We start from the raw sequence: 14021 nt of genomic DNA, 5'->3' as shown, positions 1-14021 counted from the left end.
TCCTACCCCTCCCTACCCCTTTAAAGAATTTTTCTTTGCCCCTATTCAACAGGAAGAAATCACAGAGATTCATCAGCTCAAGTCCCTAAGGGTGGGGTGAATGGTTCTGGTTACTTTATGAATTATAGATATGTTGTCATTTTAAGAGATACTTTACAAATGTAGCTTTGGACAGGGAAGAAACTAGAGAGCTTAGACTCAGGGATTTCTATCTTTCCTTTCCTCTTCTCCATTCTTCCTTCTTAGGTAAAGGAAAGAGGAGTGGAAGAAAAAAGGTAGTATAGAAAGAGCAGTGTCATAGAGGAAGATGATGAGGAGGTGGGAGAAAGATGAACAGAAGCACATGGCCCAGGGAAGTGGGAAGTAGTAGGATCTCATAACGAGGGAATAGAGTAGTGAAGTGGTGGATGTGCCCAAACTAGGCATGTGGCTTATAAATACTGTAGCTGAGTTGTGTGATTTTTGCATGAGCGTATTGGAGTGGGAGATTTACTGCAACAGGAAGGCCCTATTGCTGCAGACAACAGCTACACACCTCACTGAACATGGAGAAGTCAAGCTGGTGCCTATACAGAGTCCTACATGGTAGTATCTTAAGGACCCTTAACAATACAAAAGAAACTTACACACCAACCCAGTCATAAACCCTTTAGTCTACAATGGTGTCCTGCCTGCAAGATATGTTAGTGCAATAGTGTCACACACTTGTGGGAATGACCAACCAATACTGGATTTGACTTAAGATCCACTTCATGACATAAAAGTGATGATACTTGGACAGCCAAGAACCTAAGTAAACCAAAATACTACTACTGTTCTAATAAAAGAATACAGTAATAAAATGACCCCCTAGTGACATTCTGCTATACTCATGAACCACTGCCTTGTTCTGCCATCATCAGAGAAGCTTCCTCTGGCAGCAGCTGAAAACAATAGAGACCCACAACCAGAGTGAGAGACCTTGGAATACTCAACCCTACATGGGATTATCTCCATCAAATCCCTGCTCAGGTCTCAGAGAACCCTGTGAAAGAGGAAGCATAAGTGGACAGAGAGCATGAAGAGCAAGGCCCTCTGAAGCACAGAGACTGCAGCAGCATGCACAGGGCCTGCATCTGTCCTCTGATATATACGATGGCTTGCAGTTTAGTGCTCTATAGGACTCCTGAGTGTGTGTGAACAAGAGGGTCTAGCTATTCCTTGTGCCTTTTCTTGGGCTTGTTTCCTTGTCATACTCTGACTCTTTTATCTTTCCCTTAGAAGCCTGGCTGTTTTCTAATGAGACAGAATGTGGATGGATTCAGATGACAAGGAAGGTGAGAGGACCTAGAAGGAGTAGATGGAGGAGAAACCATAATCAGGATATATTATGTGAGGAATAAAAGTCTTATTTTCAATAGAAGGGCGGAAAAGAATGAGTAAAGAGGAGCCAGCTGTAATAGCACACAACTTTAACCCCAGCACTCAGGAAGCAGAGACAGGTGGATTGCTCTGAGAGTTCAGGGTTGCCCTGGTCAACTTAATAAATTCTAGGACAGCCAGAACCCTGTCTCAAAAACAAAAGGGCAAGGGTACATGTACTAATATCAGATTACATCAGAGGACAAAGGGCATGCCCAAGAGTATGAAGGCTTCAGAGAGACATCCAATCACAACCAGAAGAATTATATAAAAGCTATCTATGTGTACATGACATCTAAGATGAAAGGACAGCCATAGCCAGCGTCCCATTTCCAGCCCTGAAGACAGAGAAAACAGTTGGCTTCCCCAACTGACTGATTACCACTATAGTACAGCAGGAAAGGCCACACAGAATTGGGAAGACCACTAAACCACTGACCTCCTCAGCTTCCTGGGATTCTACATACTGAGACGTTCAGAATGGTAGGCAATAAATACATCCCTTCTGGATTGCTCTTTCCACATTTTTATACTTAAATTGCATTTTGTATTTTCTTAGTTTTGTTACTAAGTTTGAGTGAACACAGTTCTAAGCCACTGAAAGGCAGCAACCAAAATCTTCTGTACAGTGTTAATACCTAACAGGTTTCTCAGACTGAATTTTAAGACACAAGAGTAGTAAGGAACAGAATAGAATCACATATCCAAGACTTATGAAGTCCATGAAATATGTTTCAAAATTACCAGAGTTTACAGAACACTTAAGTTTCTAAGATTTTAAATATTCACAGCTATCATGTTTCTAGTTTAAAATATTTTTAAGATTTATTTATTATATGTGAATACACTGTAGCTGTCTTCAGACACACCAGAGAGGGCATCAGATCCCATTATAGATGGTTGTGAGCCACCATGTGGTTGCTGGGAACTGAACTCAGGACCTCTGGAAGAACAATCAGTGTTCTTAACCACTGAGCCATCTCTCCATCCCCTTCTAGTTTAAAAAAGAATAATAAAGTAATAGGGCTGGAGAGACTGCTTAGTAAGCTGTTCTTCCAAAGTACCTGCATTCGATTCCCAGCACTCCCAGGGCAGCTAACTATTATCTATATTATCTAACGGTTATCTTTAACTCCGGTTCCAGGTGATTTAATGCCTGGTCTCCAAGGGCAGTGGGCAAACAAGGTGCACAAGCATACATGCAGGTAAAACACATTATATGCATAAATAAATAAATCTTCCATTTAAAAAGTCAAATGGAAACAAAAATCAATAGTACTGATTACAGAATTCTAGTTACAGTGAGGTATACAATGTCTACTTCTGGATACAGTGAGGGTATACAACAGACACAGCTGCACACGGGAATGAGTGTGAAAACATGCACAGCTACTACAGTTTCTAGCCATTACTACTCCAATCACATTAGCAACCCTCAGAAATCCCCAGAAGATAAAACACAGCCACATACCCTAATAAATACAGGGCCAACTCCTGTTCATTGATCAGTTCCTCCAGGGCAGCTATTTTCCAGACATCACCTCAGACAATACTACAACAAAATATAATCATCATCCCATTTTACAAATGAGAAAACTGAGGTTAGGGAATGAGACCTGGCCAGAACCCACCAAGTAGGTTATCAATGGTGAGAACATCAAGATGTGACACTAAAAATTAAGAAAAAAAGAAACGAGAGAGAGAGAGAGAACACGAACAAACACCAAAGAGTGGTGACAAGCAGTGTAAAAGCAGTCTTAGAAGAAAACTAGGAGCATTTTCTTCAAACATCTCCTAAGGGCCTACTGCGTAAGTGAGCATCCTTGTGTTATGCTCAGTGTCAGTGGGGTAACTGTGGGGCATCTCTACCAGCTCTAACAGAGCCACTCACCATCTAGTTTCACAGAATAGGGAGGATGCTAAGGACTTGAGGTGACAAAGTAGTAGGAAAAGAATGCTGTGAGCTATAAGAACCAAAATGGCCAGCTAAAGAGCAAAGCCACATGAAGTATCTGTTACATTTTGTTAAATGTATTTGATTTCAAATACCGTACATAAATAAAGCTGTTACAGAACAGCAGCAACAACTCAAAAGAGATGCTCCTAATTGTGAAGTGGCCATTCTATCTACCTACAAGACACTGTCCAGGCCAAGTGCAAAAGTCTCAGCAAACCTGTGCCCCTGCTATGCCCAGCAGGCCAGTAGTCCCAAATGGTACTTACACCATGAGTCCCACACCACTCACATCATCAAGCTGTGGCTCAAGGGAAAATTCCCTGGATGCCAATTTCTACAATAAAGTGTAAAAGGAGACAGCAGTGCCTACATACTATCTATGGCTGAGTTCTTGCCAAAATGACAGAGTACAATAGTTAGAGCTAGAGACCAGAGGCACCACAGAGCCAGAAATACCTCTCTGGTCTTTTACAGAAGTTGTTAATGGCTGGAGAGATGGCTCAGTGGTTAAGGGCACTGACTGTTCTTCCAGAGGTCCTGAGTTCAATTTCTTCAGGGCAGATGGCTCACAACCATCTGTAAAAGGATCTGATGCCCTCTTCTGGTGTGTCTGAAGGCAGTCAGTGTTCTCACATAAATAACACAAATAAATCTTTTTAAAAAGTTGTTTAGTGGTCTATTTATTATGTCAAGGGGTTGAGGGGCATTCCTGGTGCTAATGAACTGTAGAAATGTTGGAAAGTTCACCCATAATCTTTGAAGGTTCACAGTGCCCACCAGCACAAACTCTGAGAGGTTAATACCAAAATTCCTTGGCTAGAACTAACCTCAATGGGGCATAAAACTCTTAAATTTTTATTTGTTTGTTTAGTTAGTTATTTAGTTTTTCAAGACAGGATTTCTGTATGTAGCCCTGGCTGTCCTAGAACTCACTCTGTAGACTAGCGCAGGCTGGCCACTGAGCTATCTCTCCAGCCCCCAGACTTTTTTTTTCCCCTTTGAGAAAGACTTTTGTGCCCTTTAATTTCCTGAAATACATACCAAGTGCTGATCTGAGTAAGATAAAGAGGTAACACCCTCACTAATGGAACCCAAAAGCTGAGGTAACAAGCTTTACAAATCCATAATACTTACTCTTAACAAAGGCATGCTAGCCATCCCATTGTAAACCATTTTGTTTTCGAACATGAAATAAAAACACTAAAAACCAGCATTTGCAGAGTCCCACCTAATGGGGTGGGGTACTGAGAGCCAACCACAATGGCAGAAGCTAAAGGTGTAAACTACTGGCTCACACCTACGCATCAATTCTCAACTGCAGAATAAAACCTCGGTTCCCTCATAAGCCATTTCAGTCATGTTTAAGAGTTACCAAATCAAGTGGAATACTATACAGCATATCTGTAATCCCAGAAACTCAGGAGGAGGCAGCAGAATCATCAGGAACTCATGGCCAGTCTGAACTACATGAAATCCTGTCTCAAGAAAAATAACAGTAATTACAGAACCCTACCTTTTGCTTTAACAGTATGCAACCATTGATGTGCTTCACAATTACCCCAGTATTTTCTGAAGATTGCCAGTACAGCCCATTCCTGACCCCAAAGATTCATACTGTCATGGCAAGATACAGTCATGAATAGTCCTACCTGGTGAAAACCTTTACCTCCCATTTAGTCAAGACAATAATAAGTAAAACAAGGACTTTAACTTTATAGATTTTCTGAAAAGGAATATATGTGTTTGTGTGTATTTAAGATAGAGGGGGAGAGGGAAGAGGGCGGGGGGGGGGCGGACAAAAAAATAGAGACACCAAGACCTGCTTTGTAGCACAAGGTTGTCCAGAACTCATGTTGCCTAGGCTAGCCCCTCCTGCCTTATACTCTGGAGTACTATAATTACAGTTGTGTGCCACAGGCCTACAGTCTTTAATTCACCAGTTACAGTGAATGCTACTGAAACCTGGCAAATATCACTGTCCATGAGTCAGGAAAACTTTTTTTTATGTATATGGGTGTTTTGCCTGCATGTGTATCTGTATAGCATGTGCATGCATTGTCTACAGAATCCATATCCCCTGGAACTGGAGTTACAAGCAGTTGCTAGCTGCCAGGTGGGTGCTGGGAATTGAACCAGGGTCTATGGAAGAGTGCTCTAAACCACTGAACCTTCTCTCCAGCCTCAAAGTCAAGTAAACTCTTTTAGAGGTGCAGATTTATAAAACAATTTCCTCATTTTTAAATACATTATTACCTTTAATTAATTTTTGTGTGTATACACATACATGAACAAGTATGTCATGACCCATGTATGAAGGTCAAAGGACAACTTTCAGGAGTCAGTTCTCTCACATCCAGGACTGGGATCAAACCCAGGCTTGGGGGCAAGTACCTCTACATGCTGAGCCATCTCACCTGAATCTAGGACTTTTATTTTAACCATCTAGGTTTGGTTCTGTCTGTAGCTCTAGAGCCCATCCCCCTTAAGTCATGGGTCCTCATCTAGAAAACAGCAGTAAATGTAGCTTCTCTTCATTTGCTGTTGAGATGGCTTTAGAGAAATAACACAAAAGACTGCATACAATGAAGAGTACCATTTACCAGTAAAAAGACGTTAGTAGCTAATCATATTTACCATAAGTGCTCTTTAAAGACACTTCTCTACTGCATGAAAGAAATGTGTAGCTACTCAGAAGGCTGAAGCAAGAGTCTCACTAGAGTGTAGAGGTTGAGGTCTGACCCGGACAACACAGTGAGACTATGCCTCTTGCAAAATGAACTTTTTGCTAGTGATCACAAAGCATGCCTGCAATGTCAGCAATACTCAGGAGGCTGAGGCAGGAGAATCACAAATTTTAGGTCAGCCTAGTATATAGAGTCAATTTGATGACAGTCTTGGGATACCTCATCACCTTGTCTCAAAGGAAAAGAAAGAATGAAATAGAAAACGTTATTTTTTTAAATAAAATGCACAAGCATTATAAAAGTATGAGCACACAGTTTAGGGCCACAGCACAGGCTAAAATATACCTGCGTTTGATTTTCAAAAAAATCAAATTTAAACTTTATAAAATGTTATTATGTCTGATCAACAGAGTGCGTGCAAGTGGGAGAGGGAGAAGGTTCACAAGTGTCACACCTAAAGGCCAGAGGACGACCTGTGGGTTGGTTCCGGCTTCCATCTTTATATGGACTCTAGGAAGCAGACTCAGACCACGAGGCTTACATAGCAAGTACTTTCCTTGAACCACTGAACCATCTTGCTGGCTCCAATACTTTTTAAATGGTTTATTCATTATACACAAAGTTTACTGTAAAGTTTCCCAAGTCACTAAGTATGATAATGTATGCCTAATTTTAGTACTTAAAATTAAAAGGCTGAGACAGGAGGATCCAGAGTTCATATAGCAAATTCCAGCCAGTCTGAATTAATCAGCCTCAAAAACAAAAAACAGGCAAACCAAACAGAAAAATATAAATAATAAAAAAACCACCTTCATAAATGTATGAACTGCCAATTATGTATGTTTTAAAAAAGCCATTTGCAAAAAAAAAAAAGCCTATTTGCCTGAGTATTTATTATTTTCTATACTGTTCAATCAATGAATCTATGGTGTTAAAAGATTCTAAAGTAAGCTATTTTAATTTGGACATATCAAGAGAAAGTCCAAAATACATGACCAACTACATACTCATAACATAAAGTCAGTCCCCTGCTTCTCACAAAGTGCTTGACACTTCAACACAGAACAAGAAAACAGTATCTCACCACCATCTGATACAGTCTGACTCTCTGCCACTCCAGAAGTGCCTGTGGTGAGATGAAGAGCAGTTTCTCCTTCCTCTTGCTACCCTCCTCCAGGCACCTTCCCTCTTCCTCTGTGTGCTCTCCCCCATCTTGAGTAACAAAGGCAATCATCACTCAGATACTGCCTGGCCCCTAGTGGAGTGGTTTATGCATACATGGACACTCCCCTTGGTGAACTTCAAGTACTCCGTAGGCCTGGGAAGCTTCCCTCTTTAACAAGGGCACTCTCTTTTCCACACAATCATCCCTAAAAACACAACTAAAATGCACTTGATGGATTCACAACACAGTCCCCAAAGATGTGGCCTGTATCACAATAGTTCAAGCAGCAGCTGTTTCTCAGTGCTAGGACTCTCTGCTCCCTCTCCTTGTATTCCCTCCCTCAAATTAGTGCTCAGAACACACACCTTGCCTACCCCAGCCCAATCTCCTCTCTGAGGCCTGAGATACAATTCCTCAATAAAACAAGATTGAATTTTTCTCAATAATGTTATCTGTCTCTATTCCAGCCTTCACTGTTTTAAACATATTTAACGTATATACCTCAGCCATTTATTTGCTTAACTTACATCTTTAAGGTCTGTCTATCTCATTACTGGATCTTAGACTAATAGTTATTCTTAACAAGGTTTCACCTCATTTACTGTATTCAATAATGGCTCCTTCCTCAGAGCACAAGACAATGTGATGATGCATTTCATGGAACCAAAGACTCAAATATGAATGCCATCTTATTCTCTGATCATTTAAATCAGAATCATTAGAAACTGCTACTGTTTGTTTCATATATTTGTAAATGTGAAAGTACAATTCGGCTTCTCCTGGGTAAAAATTGGAAAAGGACAAAGTGCTTAAGTGCAGAAGATCCTTTCTGATAAGTTCTGCTCTGGTTAGCAACACATTAATATCCGACGGTCCAGTTAGAGAAGCTGTGCAAAAAAAAAAATAAATAAATAAAAAAGAGGAGGAGAAGGAGAGAGAAGAAGAAGAAGAGGAGGAGGAAGAAGAGGAGGAAGAAGAGGAGGAGGAAGAGGAGGAAGAAGAGGAGGAGAAGCCATCTTTTGGGTTCCATCTTGTAAACTTCTGGATTTATAAGATACTACAGGCCTTTTTATGGTCTTATTAATTTGCCCCACTTTAAGAAAAAAATCTACAACAACCTCACTCTGTAACAGCAAAGCTGTAAAGTCTTCAAGTTACCAGTGTCAGAGGATAAACTTCAGGACGAAACTTGTCTGGTATGATCTACATTTCACATGATTACAGTCTTCTGGCTCAAGCATAGCAAGATTACTAAAGCAAGGGAGCCAGCTCTATTCTGTAGAAGTGTACTTAACCACCGTTTCCACAATTCTCATCAATAAGTTAAGATCTTTATGAAAATAAACATCAAACTCAACTTGTCATTTAAAAGTAAAAGCACCATCAGTGGCTTTTCCCTACCTACCTATGAATCGTTCACTTATTTACTCCTTCCTACTGCTCAACAAGTTTTAAGTCAACAAAAATCTTCTGAAAAGTGATGGAGGAGGGAGAACACTCCCCTCTCATTTCTACATTAACCAATGTTACCCGTCTCCTTTCATGACTGGATTCCAGGAATACTATTCAAACTGAAGCCATGAAATCGAAGCTTTGTTTCACAGTAGAAATATTTTTAATATTCTTATATAAAGTCGCATAAAGTTCCACAACTTGAACATCTGTGTCTAGCGCCAATCTGCAGGCAGCAATGTAATTTGATTTCGACCCATTCATCAGAAACTGGTTTTCAGATGCCGCTACAAGTACGTACTAGAGAAATGCTAGCTGCGCTAAGCCGGCATTGTTTGCAGCAGCGTACAAGTTTTTTTTTCTTTTTCTTTTTTTAATTTGGAAGAAGAGCTTAAAAGAGGAAATTCGAATCATTGGCAAGGTTATCATAGAGCTATCCAGAGAACTCTGAATTACTGAACGAACAGAAAACTCTTGGCGACCTGATACGATCACCTAAGAAAGTTTGAAAGGAAGCTATTTAGTGAGTCGGGGAAAAGATTTAAGAGTATCTCGCTTTTTTCTTTTTCCCTGAAAGATTTAAAGTCCTTAATTTTTTTAATTTTACATCTTCACTGTAAAACCATCTCAACCTCAAAGGCAGACTGAGGCCAAATGGACTTTTAAAAGCCTGCTAGCTTCTTTTTAAGGTTACGTATGTAAATGAAAGACACCACAGCAACTTTGATGACAACTCGCAAGTGAGGTTTGGGGTTTTGAAAAAAAAAATACTAGGTGATCAAAAAAAAAAAAATCAAGAGTTTCTAAATAACCACTAAGCGTTTTCCCAAGCAACACATTCCAAGAAACTTCTCAGTCGCAACTCGTAAGAAGGCAGCAGCTGTGTCCGCGACTGCAGCGCCTAGAGTGGGGTTCCGATCCTGAAAGCTTTCATTACCTCTGGTCGCATTCTCTCACTCCAAACCTCCAAGGTCCCCTCCGCTGTCATCCTGGCCGGCCACGCGTGCGGACACTCGGCCGCGCCCCCGCTTCACTTTTCCTCCCCAGCAGGGAAGCGCATCCAAGGCCCGGGACAGAGTCTCCCGCCACTGCGACCCTCAGCTCCCTCCCCACGGCGGATTCTTGACAGCGAGCCTGGCCAACCTCACCTGTGCTGTCATTCGCGGAGAAGCCGGGCGAGCTGAGTTTGGCTCGTTTGGGGTTGGGCGGTCCGTCCAGCAAGTTCTCGGCCATCTTCACCTGCTCGCGGAAACAGCCCTAAGCGCGGGCGGCGCGACGCGGCCCGGACGGGGGTCGGGCCGGCGGCAGCGAGCAGGCTAGCCAGCGAAGAGCGAGCGCAGGAGCGCGGGCCGGGCCGCGGAGGGCGCAGGCCGGGTGGGGGAGGCGGCGGCCAAATCTCAGCCTCAGCAACAGCGCCCCGCAGCGCTCACCGCCCGCCCCCGGCCGCCGCCGCCGCCGCCGGCCGCGGCCCCCTCATCCCCTGCCCGCCTCCCGAGCGCGACACTCCGCGGCCCGGGCACCCAAGCGGCCCGGCCGCCTCCGCGGGCCCGGCTGGCAGCGACGGCGCCCGGCCCCGCGGCTCAGGCGGCGCCCGGGAACATGGTGGTACCGCCGCCGCCGCCTCGCTGCCCCCCCACCGCGCGCGCCCCACTTAATGAATTCGCCCGCGGCCGGACGACCGGGGGGCTCTGGGCTCCGCCGCCCGCCCGCGGCCCGCCGCCGCCGTGAGGAAAAACAATGCGCCGAGCGGGGCCGCCGCCGCGCCGCGGCCCCCCCACCCCGTGCCGCCGCCGCCGCGGCCGCCGCCGCCGCCGCGGCCGCCGCCGGGCTCCGGGAGGCCGAGACGAGAGGCGAGCGGGGCCGCCGGGGCGGGCGCCGAGGGCCGGGCGGAGCGGGCCGGCCAGGCAGAGCGGGGTGCGCGGGCGGTTGTGGGGCCCGGGACCGGCGGGGCCGAGTAGATCGCGCTCGAAGCCCCGGTCGGATCCGCGACAAGATGGCGGCTGTTGATTCCTCAATTAAAAAAAAAAGAAAGTTTTTTTTCTTCTCTTTCCAGAGCCTGAACGGGGAGGGGGAGGGGGCGGGGCACGCCTGTACGTCACCCCCCGCGGCGTCACCACGCACGGCCCCCGCCCCGCCCCCTCCACCTGCGCCGGCCGCGGCGGAAAGAGCCGAGTGCGCTCGGGTGGAAGGGTCGAAGGCGCGGCGGCAGTGCGTGAGGCGACGGGCTGAGGCGCTGGGCCGGGCCTGCGGGACGCGAAGGGCGCAAAGCAGACGGCCACTTTTGTTCTGACGGTGTCAGAAAGGCGGCACGAGCGGGGAGGGCGCCCTGGGCTCGAGCCTAGGCCCCTGGGCGCGGAGTCGGCGCTGATCCGGGCCCTGCCCGTCCGGTCCTGCCCCGGCAGCTCTCCCTCTTCGCAGCTGGCTCCTCGCCTCCTAGCTCGCAAGCCTCCAGTGTGACATCGGACTGGGAAGACGCCTGAGCAACCTGCGCCTCTTCCCCTCGCCCTGTTAGTGATGGCTTAGTGGCGCCTGCAGGTTACAGAAGGTCCTCAGCTCTGTGTGCAGATAGGGAAACTGAGGCAGGAAGGGGGAAAAGCAACTTTTTTCCGAGATCACCAGGGAGAATATGACTGGACAAGAGTCCACCCCTTGTTCTCCCCAAGTTTAGCAAGGGCACTGCGAGGCTTTTTAGTGTCCACTCCCAAGCCCAAAACGATTGGAGCCAGGTCCAACGCTGTCACCTGAAGGAAGAAGCTGTCGGCTCTACCTCCTGGATCTGAGAAGGGCCCGGGTGCCATGACCAAGGGCTTCGATGTTTTAGGGGTGCTCCTCACTTCAGACAACCACTCTGGCTCTGGCAGGCTCCCAAAAGAATGTAGGATTGCAGGGAGACCCTCTCACCTAGGTATGCCACGCACCTCAAAAACTAAGGTTTTCCCATCTCTGTTAACACTCTCAAAACCTGCCAGCTTGGTTAAGGAGTCCTCATCTTCCAGGTGTCAGCAGCACCCCTGTTCCCTAAGCGAGAAACCTGTGAATCAGACAGACTCCTCCCTCCTCATCTGCCCATGATGCAGCCAGTCTCCCCCACATTCTTGACCTGAAGAACCAGCTCCTCCTTACATCGCAGCCACGTAGTATGTTATCCATTATGGTCCCATCTTTGAGGCAACCTCTTACATAAGCTTTTCTTGTGTTTCACGTTTTTTCACCACAAAGCCACAAATTAAACTTTCTGAAAAAAAAAAAATTCTTCAGTGATCTTGGACAAGGTTGTTTTTCCCCCTTCCTGCATCAGTTTCCCCAAATGGACAGACCTGAGGACCTTCTGCAACCTTCAGGCGCCACCTCGCCATTACTGCTACCATAGGATGAGGGGACGAGGGGCAGGCCTGCTTGCAACAAATGGCTCCTGTACAAAGAAAAAGGAAAGCACTGAGAACACATATAAAATAGACATGTGCATGTATACAATGGTTTGGCGCGACTTTCTTACACTGTTCAAAGCTTGTCCCACATCCACCAAGTTGCTCTCATCATCTGAGATATTTTATACTTGTGCCAATGCTAGTCACAGTCCTGATGACACTTGTCACTAGCAAATCACCCTCCAAATCTCAGTTGCTCCAGGAAGCCCCTCTAACACTTCTGGGCGAAACTCAAGGGCACAATGTTAATACAATGATATTAGTCCAGTTACATTTTTATTTATTCAAATATTTTGATTAAGGCTCTTCAGAGCATTGCCGCTCTATTAATTCCCTGGGCAAAACCATAAAGAAGTCCACTGCATCTGAGGTGCCCTGGGTGTGGGCCTCACCGTGGCACACTGTATTCACTGAGGGGAGGGGAGGGGCTACGGTCCCAACCAAAAAGTCTGTTAACTTTATGACTGAGGGGGTGGATGCAGTCTCAGATACCCCAATAATGAGGCCTCTGGACATTAAGAAGAGCAGGCTATCCTGATGGGCTAGTCCTCCTTTGAATGAACCTGATGTCTAGACACCTAGAATATACAGGGCCTTCCCCCAAAGGAAGTTGGGGGATATACTGTTGGTAAATACTTTGTCTACATTCCAGTTTACAAAGAGCTGAGAAACCTAGTCCCTACAATGCAGAGTAATCATGGCAGGACTGAACCTGGGTCACACAGTTCTTAGACACCAAGTCCCCTAGCTCTCTTTCGTCCTTTGTGTCCAACCCCAAAACACTTGCTCCACAGAAACATCCGTTTGTTCTCACCTGTACAGTTCTGGTCATTTCCTCTGAGACTTGCTGATGCGGGTTTTCCTTCCGATTTCCCCCTTCAGTCTGAGTCTCCTCAGAGAACACTAGATGGGGGACTTGGGTAAGGAAAAATATGAGGAGACATGGATCTTGCATGGCTGTTTAGTTGGGCATCACTGTGAAGCTCAGAAAGTCTCGAAATGGATCGAGCCACTGCCACATCTCTACTTCTCCAGTTCAGAAAAGGATGAGGCACGGAGGGGACCTAGTATGTTATCCATCATGGTCCTGTCTTTGAGGCAACCTCTTACATAAGCTTTTCTTGTGTTTCACATTTTTTCACCACAAAGCCACAAATTAAACTTTCTGAAAAAAAAATTCCTCAGTGACCTTGGACAAGGTTGTTTTCCCCCTTCCTGCATCAGTTTCCCCATCTGGACAGACCTGAGGACCTTCTGCAACCTTCAGGCACCACCTCGCCATCACTGCTACCATAGGATGAGGGGACGAGGGGCAGGCCTGCTTGCAACAAAAAAACCTCACAATCTGCAGCAACATAGACCTCGAGAAATGAGGGAAGAGCCCATAATTATAGAAGGCTCAGACTGGGGGCACAGGAGAGTAACAGTTCGGAATAAATTAAGGACAATTTTTATTTAAGAAAAATTTATTTGTCCTTATCTGCTGATGGATATGTAAACCTCTCTGTCCAAACAGCGCTAACAGTACTGGGTCATAGAAAGGAAGGATTTGTTGACCCCTGATAAAATAGGAAAGAAGTAGCAGAGGCAGCAGGGTCTCCTTCAGCTCAGAGCCACTCTGATATACAGCGTGGAGTTCCAGAACAGCCAGAGCTACACAGAGAAACCCTGTCTCCAAGAAAGGAAGGAAGGAAGGAAGGAAGGAAGGAAGGAAGGAAGGAAGGAAAAGAAAAAGAGAAAGAAAAAGAAAGAAAAAAGGAAAGAAAGTAAAAGAGGAAAGAAATAGCATAAAATCCCATGAGTGGATGTTCTGAGAGCTGTGGGAAATGGGGAGGAGAAAATGATGGCTGAGGACAAACTTCCAGATCAATTGGGTGTAACGATACATATCTATAAGTCCAGCACTTCACGGGAGGTAGGAGAAGCAAAAGTTT

The 14021-nt window shown here is 45.5% G+C and overlaps 1 protein-coding gene across 5 annotated transcripts in view; it reads right to left on the bottom strand.

Moving 5' to 3' along the window:
- Positions 1-9948, bottom strand: part of Crebbp (CREB binding protein) — a 125960-nt gene extending 116012 nt beyond the window's left edge. For 4 of the 5 annotated variants that reach the window (XM_039086667.2, XM_039086668.2, XM_039086669.2 and 1 more), the window contains exon 1: positions 9808-9948. In XM_039086667.2, coding sequence (XP_038942595.1) covers positions 9808-9892 — 85 coding nt within the window. In that variant the 5' untranslated portion in view covers positions 9893-9948. 5 annotated transcript variants of the gene reach the window in all.
- Positions 9949-14021: the final 4073 nt, after the last annotated feature.

The sequence above is a fragment of the Rattus norvegicus genome, chromosome 10, assembly GCF_036323735.1.
Source record: "Rattus norvegicus strain BN/NHsdMcwi chromosome 10, GRCr8, whole genome shotgun sequence".
NCBI classification, from domain to species: domain Eukaryota; kingdom Metazoa; phylum Chordata; class Mammalia; order Rodentia; family Muridae; genus Rattus; species Rattus norvegicus.
This window is presented reverse-complemented; position numbering and strand designations above follow the sequence as displayed.